Source organism: Vigna unguiculata, chromosome 3, assembly GCF_037176805.1.
Source record: "Vigna unguiculata cultivar grain cowpea cultivar isolate G323 ecotype 2 chromosome 3, ASM3717680v1, whole genome shotgun sequence".
Classification (NCBI taxonomy): Eukaryota; Viridiplantae; Streptophyta; class Magnoliopsida; order Fabales; family Fabaceae; genus Vigna; species Vigna unguiculata.
In genome coordinates, this window is record NC_140794.1 from 65,039,615 (window position 1) to 65,058,025 (window position 18,411).

The 18,411-nt window shown below is 31.6% G+C and overlaps 2 protein-coding genes across 3 annotated transcripts; both read right to left on the reverse strand.

Moving 5' to 3' along the window:
* Positions 1–4,427: 4,427 nt before the first annotated feature.
* LOC114177375 (uncharacterized) lies at positions 4,428–6,433 on the reverse strand. The gene is made up of 4 exons (XM_028062694.2): positions 6,244–6,433; positions 6,058–6,158; positions 4,701–4,779; positions 4,428–4,615 (listed from the first exon to the last, which is right to left on the reverse strand). The coding sequence occupies exons 1-4, from the start codon at positions 6,244–6,246 to the stop codon at positions 4,568–4,570; spliced, it is 231 nt and encodes a 76-aa protein (XP_027918495.1). The 5' UTR covers positions 6,247–6,433; the 3' UTR covers positions 4,428–4,567.
* Positions 6,434–10,373: 3,940 nt separating this feature from the next.
* On the reverse strand, positions 10,374–16,935 carry LOC114178894 (CwfJ-like family protein / zinc finger (CCCH-type) family protein). 2 transcript variants are annotated; one of them, XM_028065039.2, is made up of 13 exons: positions 16,746–16,935; positions 16,381–16,654; positions 16,172–16,301; positions 15,921–16,040; positions 15,327–15,444; positions 13,349–13,785; positions 12,832–13,117; positions 12,519–12,612; positions 12,103–12,248; positions 11,699–11,942; positions 11,543–11,601; positions 11,268–11,440; positions 10,374–10,682 (listed from the first exon to the last, which is right to left on the reverse strand). In XM_028065039.2, exons 1-10 carry the CDS (start codon positions 16,815–16,817, stop codon positions 11,814–11,816), a joined length of 1,806 nt encoding a protein of 601 aa, XP_027920840.1. In that variant the 5' UTR covers positions 16,818–16,935; the 3' UTR covers positions 10,374–10,682; positions 11,268–11,440; positions 11,543–11,601; positions 11,699–11,813. The 2 variants fall into 2 exon arrangements, with proteins under 2 accessions (XP_027920840.1, XP_027920839.1); XM_028065038.2 differs by lacking the exon at positions 10,374–10,682 and having other exon boundaries at positions 11,181–11,440.
* Positions 16,936–18,411: the final 1,476 nt, after the last annotated feature.

Sequence of the window (18,411 nt, forward strand, 5' to 3'; positions counted from 1 at the left end):
GATGGGATTTGGATGTTTACTCACAAATATGTCTATGCAAATCTACTCACATCCTTTCATTCACACAAGAAAAAAGCTCAGAATTTGTCCTCGCAAATCGGATGATTTTATTAATCTTCTCATGTGAACACGGTGTTAAGCTTGGTGCATTTATCGAAGGCATAAAAGTATTTTTCCTTTTTTTAATATAAAAACATTCACTATAAGAAAATTTTTGAATAATAAATTTTAGTGATAAAAAATAATTAGTCAATACAGTGATCAATTTATAAACTAGAAATTATTGGTAACCAAAATAGTTTTAAAAAATTATAATTGTTTTCTAAATTGGTGACTAAAATAGTTTCTATTATGAATTGGTCTCTAAAGTGGTCACTAACATTAGCTACCAATGTTTTGGCTACTAAAAGGATTGGTCTCAAATTAAGAAATTGGTCTCTAAACATAGGAATGGCAATGTGGCTTGGCCCGGCAGGCCGACCCACTAAAAATACTTTGGGCGGGCCGATATAGTGAAACCGCAGGCTTGCCAAAGCACGGCCCACATAACTCGTGACTGTGCGGACTGACCCGCAGCCCGAATAACCTAACACTTCTCACCCTAGCTTAGTAACAAGTTCATGTTTTAATGTTGTTTATTAGACTTGTTTTGATGGTCCAAGACTTGTTTTATTGGACTCTTATGATGTTGTATATTGGACTTGTTTTGATGCTCTAGGATTTATTTTATTTGAATGTTTTGATGTTCCAAATATTAAAATTATGATATTCCAAATATTATGGACGATTTTGATTTGTTATACTGGACTATTTTTATGCTCCAGGTTCGTTTTATTGAACTGTTTTGATGCTTCAAATATTAAAATTATGATGTCTAAGACTTGTTTTTTTTAAGTCAAGATGCCCAAATATGTGGGCCAACCTGCGGGTCCACAAGTATTTGGAGCAGGCCACTTTTTCAAGCCCACAACTTCTTTACAGGTGAGCCAACCTGACTCATAATGTGCGGGTCTAATGTGGGACGGACCTAAACGGACTGAGCCGATCCGCATTGCCTATGTTTAGAGACCACTTTCTTAATTATGTTTTAAAATTTTTCTTGTGGTGATTTGTCATATAAAAAATCTAAATTATGTTTTATAACTATTTCTAAAAGAATAAATTTTTGGATCGAGCGCTTATCACTTGGCCAAAAGCTATTGCTATTAGTCTCTGATACTAATTATTGAATCGAGCTCTTACCACTTGGTCAAAAGCTATAATTGTTAATGAAAATGCAACTCTTTCTACTTAAGAGTGTATAAGTCTAAGTGTCATGATTCAATTGTAACTCGACCTACCCAATCTCCACTACGGGACAATTGATGTCAACCACAACATAAACAATATTTAAGAAAATGAGTAAACAAATGTTTAAAAATTGTATCGTTTTTTCTTAACTTATACAAGTGATACATAAGTTATAAAAGCGTTAATATAAATAAAAGGTTGGTATCTTTCATGAAATTATTCAATAAATTTTAGTAACATTGCACTGCATGACATATGTGTATGTCAAATGAACGTGTATTATATATATATATATATAATTAGTGAAGGGATCAAAATATTTGGATAACTCGATTTATTTCGCAGTGCAACTGTAAAGAACAAAGACTGAGTGTTGCACTATGAAACGTTCATGGAGAGTTTAGGTCATAAGTAAAGATCGGAGTGTAGTTTAGTTGTATTTCTAATAGGATAATGATATTTTAATCTATTTTTTTTATCTACTTTTAACTTATCATTTTAATTATTATTAGATTATCACATAACATCACTAAAAGAATTAAAATAAATAATTTAACGATGATTGAAATAGTAAAATAAAAGTGAATAAAAAAATAAATTAAAATATCATTATCCTTTCTAATATGCCAATTTGCTCAAAAGGTTATAATTGCTGGTTTATACTATTTTGGTATATCTTTTTCTCTCTTCTTAACTATTGAAAATAAGAAGAGTTTGGATAAAAAAACTATATTTTCTATTTATGTTAATTTAAATTAATATTTTTTAATTTTTAACTTATTAAATGCTTCATTTAGAGAAGATAATTTAAATTTATTGAATTAATTTTCTTATTTAAATTAAATATTTTAATTATCGCAAAATTTTAAAAATATTTAAATATTAATATTGATTATTATTTAATCAATTTGAACTGTTATTTTTACCAAAATTCTTGAACCAATTGATATTAATGAAATTATATGGATATTTCTTTTAGACGACTTTTTAAGCGATATTGAAAAAAATTTTCTCACATTCATCAAAAAAAGTTTTAATTGTTATTGACTAGAAGTTTTTCGGTCAACCTTAAAAAAATTAAAACAAACTATTGAAAGAAAACAATATTGATATTATTAATAAAAAAAAACTACAAAAACTAATGACTACATAAAAAAGAGTAAAAATTAATCACAATACATATCAACTGAAAAAATTTAGTTTAACACTCATAAAAAATTATCTTCACAATATTAGAGAAAACTCTAAATAATATCCAGAAATAATAACTTAGGAGTGTCAAATTAGATTTTTTATATATAATTTTTTTTAGTTAAAAAAAAAACTCTTCATTTTTTCTTTTCATTTTCTATGCTTAAAATAAGCACACATAATGGTAGAATTCAAAAAAATTTGACTATCATTCATTATTATATTACGATATCAAACCATGAATATCATTTTAGATAAGCTCTTCGTACCTCATCAATATGATTAGATGGATATTGTCAAATTTGATGACACTTTTCCCGAACTCATCAATTTGATTGGGTAGATATTGTCAAATTTGAGGACGTTTTTTCCGGATCGCGTTCTAATGAATTTTTAAATTCATTATATGTAATTCTCAGAATTTTAGATATTTGTTTTTCATTGTCTTGAATTCTTGATTCTCATGAAATTTCTCAAGGTTAGTTAACGTAGATGCATTTTTTCATCTAAAATTTATATTTACAAATCATAATTATCACATTGCAAAACATAACTAAACACATACTTTGATTAAATAAGCAATCCTGTATAAATTCAAAACTTTAAAAAATTTACCATAAGCAGAAAAACACAAAATTACTAAATTTCATAATTAAAGGTTATACTAATTTGGGAAAAATTATAATTAAGGTTCATATCAATTTCATAAAAAAATCCCTAAAATCATAATTACAGTTTATTCTAATTTGGGATAAACATCCTAAGAAGAATCATAACTCTAACATACATAAATCATCATTATAAGATACTTAATATGTAAGAGATAATACAAAAAATGTATATTTCAATGTTAATCTATGTGTTCTTCAACCTTTGTTTTCCAATTTATCTCTTTGTATTTTTTTTTTCTCCTCACACGCTTTCATAATAACTTACTGGGTAGAAAGATCTTATAACAAAAAAAAACTAATTTCTTTTATAAATCAATGCTTCCATTAAATTTTTTAATTTTACTTTTTATTATTATTTTTCATAATATAAACTTAATATAAATAATATATAATTTTAATTTTAAAGATATAAATATATATAAAAAAAAGTCCCAAAAATTTTGGGGACCTGTCCTAATAATGTTCCGCCAGGATCACAATATAAATATAAAAAAATCACTCACTTTAATAAATAATTCTGCTTACATTGGCTGATAAAATCATTATTAACATTGATTAAAAATAAACCAAACACATGTTCAAAAAACGACTTAAACTCGATAAAGATGAAAATAAACCCAACTAACTTCAATTAAAAAAGAACAAAAATTGAAAAACAATTATGTTTAACAATAATAATAAAAAAAAAAAAACACCTCTAATGTTGACTAAGAAATTTTCAAACAAACAGTTGATTGAAAAATAACTTGGACTTAATATTAACAATAAAATAACTTGAACTTAATAGTAACAATAAAATAACTCTAAGTATGTTAACAAAAGAACAAACACTATCCACAGTTTGAAAGAAATCTTCAACATTTACCAAAATAAATGTTACGATTATAATACTGGCCTAAGTAAACAGTATTGATTGTAACATTTTTCTTTTTGTTTTTTCTTAATCTGCTATTGTAATCAAAGAGATGAAAACTTTACTAGAAACAAATTAAAGAGAACATGAAAAGAAAAAGAAACGTAGAAATATAGAATTTTAATTTCTTTTAAAATTTCTTAAATTTTTTACAAAATAAATTACCCTCTTAAAAATTATCAAAAGACTAATTTTTAGTGGGAAGAAAAATTGAATAACCACTTGCACTTTTCGTCGAGAGCCCAAGCCTAAATGCACACTCAAAACCAACCAAACTATCCAGTCAGATAAATTTACGCTGTTTATACTATCAACCATAATGTTCATCAGCATTCAGTATATAGAAATGTAACGCAGATTCATGTCTAAAAGCTATCCTCATATATCATAATCTTCTTGAACATTACACATAACCAACATTGTCATTGATAGATCAAGATCATAACTTTTAGTCATATAAAACTATTTGCTTCACAAAATTTTCATCCAATTCAATGTTTAATTAGACATAAACGCCACAAGCAATTAAGAGGAACAAGGACCCAAAACCCTGCCAAGAAAATAGACACATTAGCATAAGTTTACTATATCATACCGGTTTAACGGCAAGAAGTGATTGAACAAAAAATACATACCAAGAAGACTGATGCAACTGCTCCAGTTGCAAGCTCCTGAACAAGTGAACGAGTTTTCCTAGAAGAGGTTGCTTCATAACTGCAAATAATCATCCATTTATTTTATGACTAAAGAAGAATATAGATACCATGATAGCAGTTAGTATGGTATGAATATTCAGAGTTCATGATACTTGATCTAACAGGACAAGGGGAAATTCCTAATGCTTCTAAGATTAAAAACAGTTCAATACCACAAAATACAAGACAATAAAAGTCCAAGCCGGACACGCACCTACAACTTATTTATAATTGGTCACGATAATAATATCATTCAGCTATGAGGTCAGATTTCACATATATAATAAGCATGTGCCAAATACAAAAGTTCTTCCGTTGAACACCAATCACATTTTTTGCACAAGATAACACGAAGTTAGACACAGATTGAGGATGATAAATCCAGCCATTTTAAATAGAAACTATCTATATATCTTAAAATGTGGATTTAGCTCTAACTTGATTTCATAAAAACAACTTATAAAATAATGTCTAACTCCAATTTAACCACATCACTATTTCATGTGGATCTAAACCACCACCTTTAAGGTTGCAATTAAAGCAATCCTAAAAGAGTCTACAACTAAGGTGAATTAGGGCTAACCACATATAAAGCGAATTTCCAACAATATGTCTAACCCAGGTATGAACAAACTCAACTACTATTTTGGAGTGTCTATACTTCCTTGCGCATCAGCTCATTTAGGTGGTTAAACAACAAATGGGCAAAAAGGGCGAATGTTAGATCACACGTAAAAATTTAACAACATCTTGACCAGGATGCCTTCCTAGAAGATTGTAGTTCTGCAAGATCCTTTGTTACTCTAAATTTAAGAAATTAAACCCTATGTTAAATTTACTCCTGCACAAAATCTCTCACCCCAGCAGCCAATTCCATACCTTCAAGCAGGAGAAATCTACGTTCCACCAATGACAAGCATTTATCAAGAGCACAAAACTTGCTTATGTATTTTTGTTATTGTTTTCCAATTAGAATTGGAGGTTTCGCCTTACTAACCTATGCTAACCATTAAAACTTATTACGTAAATGACTGGAGTGAAACTCCAATTCTGAATTTCGTGCTTCTCATCTCAGAAGACTTGCCCTGCGTTGACTCCGTATTGGCTATCACTTACGGAGATCAAGGTAGCAACACAACGATAGCATTTTCCAACAAACTCAGATTAATGAAATCCAGCGTTGTTACAGTTGAGTAAAATTTCAAAGATTCATAAATCCACAGGAACCTTCTCATAATTGGCAAGCAAATTGAAACATGGAGATCAAAATAAGAAATGTAGATCGAGAGGAACTCACATGAAGAAAGATGCGGTTAAGACGAGGCCGATGGCGAGGGTAAAGACGGAGAGTGTGGGGTACCACGAATCGGGCACAGGACTCGTAATCGGTTTTGGAGCCTTCCACAGAAATTAAAACACAAGATTAGGAAATCGAAATCGAATTTGAAAACGAGAAGAGAGAAGGAAAACGAAATTGAAGTACCATTAGAGAATGCAGAGATTACAGCACTGGATCTTGCAAGGTCCGAAGTGCAGATGCAGAGTACAAACCCCTTCGTTCTTGCTGACTCTACTCTATATTTCAGCGTCAGCGCTAATCACCTCACCTTACACTTCCACCAAGCCCAGCTTAGCATTTGGATTCTCTATGGCCCAAATTATCAGGCCAGAACTCCAACATTGGGTTGCAAATTGACCCAAGGAGAGTTTCTATTCCCACCCAATTTGAGGTTTGCAAATTATCTACTAATTGACACATAAGCTTTTTTCTATTTATTTCTTTTTTCAATTCAATTTGGGGTTTTGGCCTCGTATAAACAAAAAAGAAAAGTTATTTATTTTAAACTACTGTTATGTTTTATTCATTTTTTTCAACGTTTTATAAATGGAACCTTTTATATTTTGTAAACAATTTTATTCTGTCTCACCATTTTTTTTCCATTTACCTCAAACAAAAAGAAAAGTTTACAGAAAATTTTAATTTTAAGTTCATCGCATAAAGGGATACGGTTGTATTTTATATAATTTCATTATATAAAATTATTATTCTTTATTTTGTTATCATTGTGGATTAAAATTAATTAGTAAATTATATTATTTGTTAGTAACAATTATATAGTACATGGTTATTAATTACATGAATAAGACGTTTGGGTTTATGATGAACAGTTTGTGATGGACTGGACTGCTCATTGAATAGTCTATGATAGACTTGAATTTAGTAATCTGTTGAGAGATCCCTAGCCTCAGAGAGATATATTGACAAAGTTCTCAAGGTTTAACATGCATTCTTTCTTGTTCCTCATGTGTTGCATACCTTAAAAAAGGTGATAAACTCTTTAAATCTCCGTGTCCTCAAAATGATAATGATAAAGTCTAAATGGAAAAAGTCTCATATGCTTCCACTATTGTTAGTTTAATATATACTCAATTTTGTACTCATTCCGATATTGCTTTTGTTGTTAATGTTTCAGGGAGATACTTGAGTGACCCAAGTTGGAGTAACTAGAAAGCTATCAATAAGGTCTTTGGATATTTGCATGAACCAAGGATCACATGTTGACCTATAAGAAGTTTGATCAACTTCATGTTATTGATTTATTTTAATTTTGATTTTTCTGGTTGTCGAAAATTTACTTCCGACTTTGGTTTTATGATAATAGGATAAGCTATTTCTTGGAAGAGTGTTAAACAAACTCTTACCGCTACTCCTACCATAGAGGCAGTATGTTGCTCGTTATAAAGCACTTGTTAAACAGTGTGGCTTAAAAATTTGATTTCTGACTTTTAAATTGTTAAAAGTATTTACAGGCCACTTGTAATGTATTATGATAACACTGCTATCATGCATTTATCTTATAACCATTGATGAGGTGTGTTTCCGAATTTTGTGTATATCGAGGATAATTTATTGTATGATAGGTTTTGATGCCCTTTAGATCAATCGATTTCGACAATCTAACAAACACTCCACTCAAACGGGTTGTTTTCCCTTTCAATCCCTACTAGAAGATAGAATAAAATATGAACCTTATTCTAAAGAACTAACAAACCTCGATAATGAAGTGAGCAAATAACAAGAAGTTTTTAAGAACCATGCAAGTAGGATTCCACACTTCCATTTGGAACAGGTTCATAACAAAAGATTGAATGTGTTGCAAAACAATAAACTCAACAAGGAACAATCTATTATCAGCAAATGCATCTACAAGACAATGAATTATCTAGTGATGGAGTCGTGGGATGAAAAAGATGAAAACTACAACACTATATTAGAACACTAGAAAATACAACATTAACTGATTATGAATTTTATCATGTGGGTTATGGTCATTGAGAGATTGTGGACATTGATTTTACACACGTATAAGGTATTTGATACTATTTTTACCCAGAAACCTTAAGACAATGATGTTATGGGTCTTTATTCTTATATAGTATTTAAATTTGTCCAATGTGAGACTTTTGACTCATATTTAAACTATTTCCAACAACATTTAAGTTCAAATTAAATGAGTTTAGTAAACCATTGAAGCCAAATTCTTCTCTATATTTTTTTAAGGTTGAGGCTAAATTTTCTCAATAGTTTTGTTTACATTTTGAGTTTATTTATTTTTATTAACGTATGTTAGTTACCGACAAATTCTATTTTTGTTTTGTTTACATTTTGAGTTTAAGTTTTTTCATTAAAGTATGTTAGTTATCGACAAAATAAATGGATAAACTGCATGTTTATGTAAAGAAATCCACAAAACTATATTTAGTGCAAACCTTATTAAAATTCATATTTTTGCTTTTGTTTTTAAAAAGAATTTGTCACTATATTTAACAAGAACTAGTTCTATGTAATATACCCCTAACTTATTTCAATCTGGGTTCATGGATTCAAATTTGTAAAATTATGGGCGATAAATGGCTATTGCTTTCCGCACCTCACAAGTACCAACTGAACCCCCACACTACTAAGTAAAGACTAGTTATCTTTCATCACTGCACCATGCTACTATCGGTACCAGCACTGTAACTTTTATCATCGTTGGAAAGGAAGATGAAAAGAAGGAACGATGCAAAGGGAAGAAGAGAGTTAGAGCACAAACAAAATCTCTTTCGAAACATATCTCGTGGAAGATGTTCCAAAAAATCGAAAGGTATTATATGTGTCCCGAACAGTTTGCTTCGAAGAAATTATTTCGAAAAACTTATTTTATAATTTGTTTCATGCATCCCAAAAATTGTTTCAAAATTTTATTCTGAAAATTTTGGAAAACTTGTTTCAAAAAAATTGTAGAACATATAATCTAGAAGTTCCTTTTAGGGAGAATAAACTGATCATTTTATGAGGATACACAAAGAAAGTGTGGAGGCACAGGAAGAAAAATCCCTAATATAACCCATTTCATGCAAGTTAATAAACTTCGTGGTGGACTCTCAAAAGTAAGGAAATAAGATTTTGAGATTTCTTTTTTACACCGTCACTTTTCTTGTAATACCGCCTATGCATATGGAGATTCTAACGGGCTTTCAGATATATATAAAAAAATAGTATTCCGAAAAAACAAATTTGAATTGCATAGAAGGTGCTGGAGAAAGTGGGATGCAAAAGGTTGGAACCCGATTTTGTGAGAACTACATACATTCTTCACATCCACCCAGTTTTTTTTTTTACTTTATTTTATAAAACTAATAATATTTTTTCTTATTTGTAGACCTAAAGCTTGAATTTTAGAAATTTTATATGTTTAGCTCTCTAAAAAATATTACACAAGCAACAGATAATGTGAATGTTATACAATCTACGAATTTGACTTGCGTGCCGGTCAAAATTTTTTTAAAGGAAACTCGCATGCCTATCAACTAAGAGAATGAGGAATTATATTATTTATTTATGTTGAAATTAAATTATTTTTTTATTTAATTTTCTATTTTTAGTTTCAAGAATTAGGTTTAACCAATTGAGAGAGTTTACTTCATATAAAAATATTTATAAATAACATAAATTTAATATTTATAATGTTTATAAATAATTTTTTTATTTTTTTATTATTATAATTAGAGTTAAATATGTTTTTAATCCCTCAACAATTGAAATTAATCTTTCTTTGAAACTACAACCCAATTTAATCTCTCATATTTAGAAATGCATGAATTTAATCTTTTTAACCAAATTTTATTTAATTTATTTTGTTTAGTTTATTTGACATTTCAAAACGCATTTCATAATAACGTTTAAGTTATTTAGACCATTTGGTATATTTTCACTTCAATGTTAGTTGAAATGTTATCATGAATTTAATATATTTTTACTTCAATGTTTGTTGAAATGTTATCATAAAATACATTTGAAACATCAAAAAACTTACTGAAATGTGACTGCAAGAATTAAATTTATGCATTTCTAAAGTTGAGAAACTAAATTAATTTAAAGTTTATAAATAGAACTAATTTCAATTTTAATTAAAAGTTAAAGGATAAAAACATATTTAATTCTTATAATTATTAGTTTATCATATTATATATTTCAAATATTTTTCTCTAATATTATTATTCTTTTGTCATAATTTTAATTGATTATATTTTATACTTTACATACAAAAAAAAAATGTTGAACTTAAATGTTGGGCCAAAAGTTCAGCATAGTAAAAGGAGGCTCAATTGTTCAGAATAATAAGAGGTGATTAAAACTGAAAAAGTTAAAAAACTAACATGTGCCGCCGAACCTAAACCTGAGGCAGAGAGAAAAAATGAAAGTTGTGAGATATGGTAAAGTGTGGAGGAGAATCAAAGACCAAAACACAAACCAACAGGCGAAGTTTGTTGCTGCAATAGGCGAATCAACATCAACACCCAAAGCAACCCGATTCTTCTAAGAGTGAGCCAATGAATCATGAAATCATTGCCTAGATGCGTTTTGCATATATTGACCTAGAAACCAACAAAGTGGCAATTTTTAGTGTCAAACTTAGCTCGTTGAATTGCCTCTAAACTCGCAATTTCACACGAGTTTAACCAAGTTTGCTCGAGTTTACACGATCCTACCAAAAAACAATTCTACCTGCGAGTTAAATCGGGTTAGAGCGTGTGAGAATGTAAACTCGTTCAAATTTACGAGTTGACTCACGATTTTGATAACCATGGGTTTAACTGCACAATTTTGTATTTGTATTGATTAAATTTCTTTTAATTAATTAAATTCTTTCAAGTGGTCGTCAAAATCGATTTGATTTATCTCGATCATTTAGATCTGATCTCATCTTATACCTCAGTTTTAAAAACCCTATTTTTGTTGTAGTAATTAGAGAAATGTCTATACTGAGAATTCTTACACTTAATATCACTAAATTTGATACACACACACACACATACATATATATATATATATATATATATATATATATATATATATATATGAAGTTGAATTAATTATAAAAGGGTAGAATCCGAGCTTTGGGAAAATACAAAGAGTACACAAATCCGTTAGATCCCTACATCAAATAAAAGGATACTTACTATTGACTAGCTGAAAGTTGAAGCAAGTCACCTCTCACCCTCTTAATCTCCCTGCCTCTCGAAACAAAAATGAATACTCTGTCAATTAGGTGCAGGCTGCTGCTCTGCTTGCTGACTAACGCGCACAAATAGCCGGAGTTATAGAATATCAAACTCCGTTCGGTGATTCTTGCCTTGAAAATATAGAATAGCAAGGTTGAGACGTCTATGTAATGTGCATATAACATCTCACAAAAAATAGCAATGCAAGTTTAGGAAAGGAAAGTGATGCTTACCACAGAAGCTGCCGACGGAAAAAGGTTACCAGTTAACATCCAGCATGACCAACAAATCTCTAAGCACCAATTCATAGGTAAAAACACACTACTATAAGATCAGTTGGTTCAATAAATAAGTAAACAGGTCGATGATTACCAAATTAAACAAGGCACCTTTCCGTTTAGCATAGAGCACTGAATCAATCACGACATATAACTGAAAGATGAACAAGGAATCGCCATAACCATGAGGACTTTGGAGTAAATTCAGAATTCAATGCATGAACAATTAGCAGTTTGGATCATATTCTTGAAATCGGCTCTTGAAATTTTTAACAATTTTCGTTTCCTCATCCTTGCTATGTTTGTGATTCCTCCAATCTGCATTATCTGCCATATTGAGCAACCCAGCCATGACCTGCGTCGCGTTTACAGGTATTAACATTCACTGATAAATACAAAGAGTTGCAATGTTAACCCAAGCATGCTACCATTGATGACCTCTTTCTGAAAAAGAAATTTTTAAGAAATATATTGATATGATTTGTTTATTCAGTGTATCAATATTAGAAGGCTACCTCACGGCCGAATTGGGCAGGAAATTTCTCGTTCTTTTCAACATGATGCAGCAGAATTTTGCCTCCCGGAACTTGAGCATAGAACAAGCTTGAACCCCCATCAATTTGAGTCTTCAAGAACTTCCTTCCATCAGAAATGCTATCAACTGTGTTGCAACAAAGAACATATGCAGAAGACCAAAAACACCCTCCCACACAACCAGCCAAAATAATAAATAACAAATGTAAAGCATTTTCAGAATACATAAATCAAAGTCCACTGTTTCAAGTCAGGTAATTAGTGCCCGACAATTGATATATAGAGCAAAGGAAAAACAAGGAAGTGGAATAAAGAGACAGGAAATTAATGGATCCAGGTCTGACTCAGATCATGTAGGCAATGAAATATGAAACATAATTTGAAGAATAATACTTACATGTCTTGGCCACAAATTCAAATCCCAACTTTTGTGCAGCTAAATTGAAAACTTTTTCAGCCATAACTGCTTTGGAAGATGGAATGGGAATGGCCTACATCAAAAGGGCACAAATTCAATTAGAGAGCAAATCTAAAACAGTCGATCAAAAATTAAAAACAGCAAACTACTACTGATAGAGCACAAAACAGCTAACCAGCAAAATGAAGAGATTGGCCATGCAACGTGGAATTAAGCAAATTATAAAAAGGGAAAGTGGACAGGGAAGAAATAAAAGTAAACTAGATCGTTAACTCTCAACAGAAACTACTACCTGAAGATTGGCATGAGTGCCACGAATGGAGACCCACTCAAAAAATATCACTTCCTTTTCTTGGAGCCTGCAGTAATTCTTGAGACTGTTCTGAAACCTAGAGAGCTCAATTTCAGATTCAGAAGACATAGATAAGGTACTAGGCATGTGCTCAACGGGTATTATCAGTGCATGGTCCTCAACAAGTGGACCTTTAGCCAGTGCCAAGTAATAATTCTCCCCAATGCTAACGATTAAATGTGTCTCCACATTTGGGCTTGACAAGCAAAACCAACACTCTTTTGACCTGCAGCCATATTTTAGGATAGATTTGTCAAAGACTAAATGCCTAAAAGTTAGATGGAACAATTAAGAAGCAAATAAACAAATATGAGGACTAACTAACTTGCACAATCAACTTTTTAGTGCATTAATATTAGTATTAACATAATAACATAATACTAAAACTTACAAATGAAGTATTACTAACTAACAGAACGCACATTAATTATAGAACATAGTAAGTCCGAAAACAAACCTGCCAGATCCGGGCCTCCTAGAAGGATGACTGTCACCTCCATCCTGCAAGTTGTGCTTAAAGTTGCAGTCTGGGCCCCTTTCACATTTTCCCTTGTTCAATAAATCAAAACAAACACCTCTCCTACACTGCTCCCTTGCATCTGTATCATGTCGAAAATGGCACTTCTCTCCATGTGGACAAGATCCAGAAGAGACAAATTTGAAACACAGCTTATCAGCTTGTCCAGTTTCATGTTTTTGTCGCTTTTGAGAAACATCATATCTCCAATATTGAGACTCAGAGATAGAATCACTGGATCTCTTCGTGGAATCCACAGGAGAAGTTCTTTTCTCCACAAATGTGTAAGGTGATAAAGTGGTACTTGTGGTTTTCATAGCAATCTCAGTTGAAGACATGGTCGAAGCAGGCGTGGGGGAAATTGCATGAATAAATTTCTGGAATGCAGAAGCAAATACAATGTCAGAATCACTGAAAAGCTATTAATCTTTTAGGGACCGAAAAAACAGTACGTTAATTTTGTTGATAAGAAAAATAAAGCACTATCTGAAATCAGAGTTATCAATAGCACGCCATAGCAGCATAGCAGTGCACAGCCTCCCATGGCCATTATATGAATTGCCATAGCTTCACACTTCACCATAGTGGCTGCAAGAGGCATTTTACTACGGCACTGCTATCCTGATGGAGTCCAAAATCCTTACAATGGCATTGATCTCCAATATAACAGTAGAAAGGCCTTTTATGAGGATAATTTTGGGATTCGAGTGGAACGGTTTCACTTTGCAGAAAATGCTCATATTTCATAGCAATTATGATTCAGTTGTCAACTCTCCTAATTGCAACTACTGTGCGACCATGATGTGACCCTCTGGACCACTGTGTGAACCTCTGCTGACTCTCCAGAAACCAATCTACCAGCTCTTTTTACTTTTCTTTTATTCAAATTCAGTTTTCTTGTCTTTCTACTGAACATTTTTCCTGTTCTCCTTGTTCCATTAGTCTCTGTTATCTATTTATTGTTCCTCTAGTTTGAGCTGTGAAGGCTTTTTGTCATCTATTTATCAGAGAGATCTGAACCCTCTAAAGTGAGCAACTCATTTTAAAAGGTAAAGTCGGCAAATGTGGGTGTGTGAGGGATCAAATGACATTACAACTCTACACCACATCAACTACGAAACCTTCAATATCTTTTGTGGGTGTGTGGGTGGGTGGTTGTGGAGAGGGATCAAATGACACTACACCACATCAACTACGAAACCTTCAATATCTTTTAATTATAAACTTTCTTTTTTTCTAAAAAATAATGTTGGATTGAAAGTTCTTATCACTTAAATCATGTCTAAAAAAGTAATATTAATCTAAAATTACTAGATATCCCATCTATATGCATCAAAATGACATAATATATAATTCTTGAAATATACACCAATATGAACTACTTGATTAGCATCTTATTGTTGTTCATCTTTTCTAAAATTTGACACACAATAAAGGTAAATTATAATTCAAAATGTTGATTTTGATAAAGAGTTATTGAAGGTGCCATAGTTAATGTAACTCGTACCAGCATCATTTGATTTCTCCCCTACACACACACATACAAATATGAGGGATCAATTGATTCCAAGGGTAATTTTAAGAGAGTTACTCCTCATCCTCACTATTCATTTCTTTGTAATCTTGGTTCAACATAGTAACTCGTATTAACCATTGGCTTAAAATATGATTCATGGTTTATGAACCATTCGATAGTGATTGTTGATCCAGTCTGTCCACTTCATTATTTTTGTTCATATAATAGGGCAGATTTGATATATTTATGCATGAATGAATTGGGTGGTTGATGAATAAATGGATGCAACTGTTACCCCTACTATTACCACATGAAAATGGTAAAGTATCTACTAATTCAAAATTTTCAGTTAAATAAATAAACAAAATACAAAAAGAAGAACAATAAGACCAACAAACAAACCTGTTTATTTCTATTTCCAACAGATGCAAGCCCTATGAAACGGGTGATATGCACAGCATCAACATTGGTATATGGTTCACGGGCATAGTATATACCTTTCGTGCCTGCAATGTGATAACTAACCCCAAAAATAACCATAAGAAAATAACTGCAGTGATCAGAATCAGGCTTACAAAAGCCACAAGAAAGACCACAAAACCTACATTCGACATACCAAAGTCTTCCAGAATACTCCAAAAATCCCGATCTTATAGTTCCCCCTTTAGATTTAAAAATTTTAATTAATCTTTCTCTCAACCAAATCCCATTTTCGTTTACCACTCGTGAGATTGTCACTCCCAATAACAAGAATTGCAAATACAATATTATGTTTTACTGTCCTACAACAACTACAGTAAACATGATAGAACACAAAAGTCACTCAATTGAACAAGGAACAAGAGACCTAACCCTCTCAACTCCCATGTGCACAATCCAATTCCAAGCAAACAATGTGAAATGAGGCTTAAGCATGCAATACCATTTGTTAAATATAAAATGCCTAGGCTATTGACCATTTAGGTAGTTTGCACAAAAAACAAAAATAACAATTACCGAGGCTTGATCTCCTGTACTAACTCCGATATGGTTGAATCACTGCCTACAACATCCGAGGCTCCAGCAGGAATGTCCGAAGCAGCTGCTCCATTGGTGACGCCACTTGGCCATTCATTAGTAATAATGAATCAAGGAAGTGAACACAGAGAATCCTCTCAGCTTATATTATATGCAATGTGAGAAGTAACAAGCATGTAACTAACTAACTCTGTCTGTACATGAGATAATTCACAACAATTGAAGGATATGTCAAGAACAGATCAACAATTTCTGGTTCCTCTGCAATAGCTCGCAAAGCATCAACATCATCTTCGCTGTAAGTTCCAAACTGTTGAACACTGGATGACTTCCTACCAGATAAATAGGCCACGGATAACCCTACATGCAACTGCAACATTTAAGCCACCGAATTCAAAAGTCCTAATCGAATTGGCAAAGCAAAAGAAAGAGTTGGTACCGAAGAGGGGGAATTTGCCACTGCCTTTCAACCAATACAAGTTGTGGCAAACCTTGAAGCCGTCCATCATGAACCCGCGGTTGGCGGAGTCCTTGGAAGCTTGCAAGAGAAATTTAGGGGCGGCGACGCCGTAATCGCCGACGAAGTAAGTCGGAAGCGGAATCGGTGATCCACCTTCAATGTAGGCCGTGAATTCTTCCAGTTGCTCCGGTGAGTCCGGGAAAAACTGGCCTACGCACAAAAGCGCGTCGAATGGACCTGCAGATTTGCTCACCTGCAGCAATCACATGAAAACAATGTTCCGAGTGAGTAACGATAGAAACAAACCCTAGATTAGAAGCAACAAAGGATACGGTGAGACTCACTGAAGAGACGCGCTTGAAGAGTTGGCTGAGGCGGCCTAAAACGTCGCCGCATAGAAGGATTCTAGGAGCCATAATGAAACCACCAACACAGAAATAAGGTTGACGCACTCAAATTTCAGTGTAACTCTTCACTCACGGCAGCGAGCTGAGTTTGGTTCTATTCAATCTCAAGAAACATGGGGATGTGAAATTGCTAGGCACATTTAAAATAATAAATATATATATATATATATATATTATACAAATTCAAATTTATGAAAATAAAATTAAAATTAATACTTTATAGAACTGAATAACCTTTACTTAGTATGAAACCAATGAATATCTATTTACTTACTAACACTTAAATTGTTTATATTATTATTATTATTACTATTATTATTATTTTATGTTTTCACTCTAAACGTCAAATATTATAAAGTTTAAGTTTGTGACCTTTATATTACAAAAAAAAAATTATTTATATCAAATATTAAATACTAAAATTAGAGATGTCAAAATGGATTATAACTTTTGAACTAACCTGGTTCACTATGAGTTCGAATCGAATTGTGTTGAGAAAAATTTTTTCTTTCAAAATATTGGTTGAACTGAATCAGGCTCACTTAACCCACCAACTTTTAAAAAAAAATAGTTATTTACTACTTATAATTATATAGGTTCACAATTTCATATTTTTAAATACTATAATATTGTTCAATAATATTTGAATAGTTTGAATGTTTAATCAATTTGATTATGAAGTTATATACATTGATACTTGAATCTTTAAATATACTTTGTATAGTAAATTACTCAAGCATTGTCTTATAAACAAATTTTTCTAAATTAGCATGACAAAAATGTGTAGTTTTTCATTTATATTTTGTTGAATAACATGATAGAAAATATGTAATATTAGCCATGTTTTCTTGGAATCATATATTGGTGGTGAGCATGATAAAAACATTGATTCTTGATTATTTTTTTTGTGATTGTCATCTCATTGGTTGCTTAAAAATTATTTAAATATTTGAATACTTAAAATAAATAAATATTTTTTTATGTGAATTGGTGAGCCAACCCAATTAATCCACCAACTCATGGTGGGTTGAGCTGGGTTGCAAATTTTTTGGCTCACCATAAAGTGAGTAGGGTTGGGCTCAATCATTTATAACCTGGCTCATGATGAACCAACTTGTGTGAGCCAACTTGGCTCACTTTAACATGTCTAGTTGAAATACACCTAGATGCAATGGGTCTTGGTAATGCTATTAAACAAATAAATAAAACATTTGAACAACTAATTTGTTGTCACAACAATATCGTGAAAAAAGAAATATTCTGAATTTTATGTCTCTTATGGTAGAACAAAACAATGAAGTTTTTGATGAAAATTCACGAGACTCGTCCACCTAGTTATGTTCCATTCTCAAAAGTGAATGCAATAATATTTCTAATTAATATTTTCATGGTCATAATTATGGCCTTGGTCGTGGTTGTGGTCCTGGTTGTGATCATGGTTATCGACATGATCATAAAGAAATTTCAAAAAGATATTTTATCACCACAAGTGGAACGATAATAATGTGAAAAAGGAAAAAGAAAAAAAAATGAAAAATAATGACAAATAAGATGATAATATAAGTTTTATGTGATTATGTCCAAATGGTGTATTATCAATTAT

Coding starts and splice junctions, on each gene's coding strand:
- LOC114177375 (XM_028062694.2), bottom strand. Junction 4,780..6,057: donor TTAACCGCATCTTTCTTCAT/GTGAGTTCCTCT, acceptor GATTATTTGCAG/TTATGAAGCAACCTCTTCTA. Junction 4,616..4,700: donor CAGTTGCATCAGTCTTCTTG/GTATGTATTTTT, acceptor TTTTCTTGGCAG/GGTTTTGGGTCCTTGTTCCT.
- LOC114178894 (XM_028065039.2), bottom strand. CDS start 16,817: ATGGCTCCTAGAATCCTTCTATGCGGCGACGTTTTAGGCCGCCTCAGC. Junction 13,118..13,348: donor AGGAGGCCCGGATCTGGCAG/GTTTGTTTTCGG, acceptor ATATGGCTGCAG/GTCAAAAGAGTGTTGGTTTT. Junction 12,613..12,831: donor GCACTCATGCCAATCTTCAG/GTAGTAGTTTCT, acceptor CTTTTGATGTAG/GCCATTCCCATTCCATCTTC.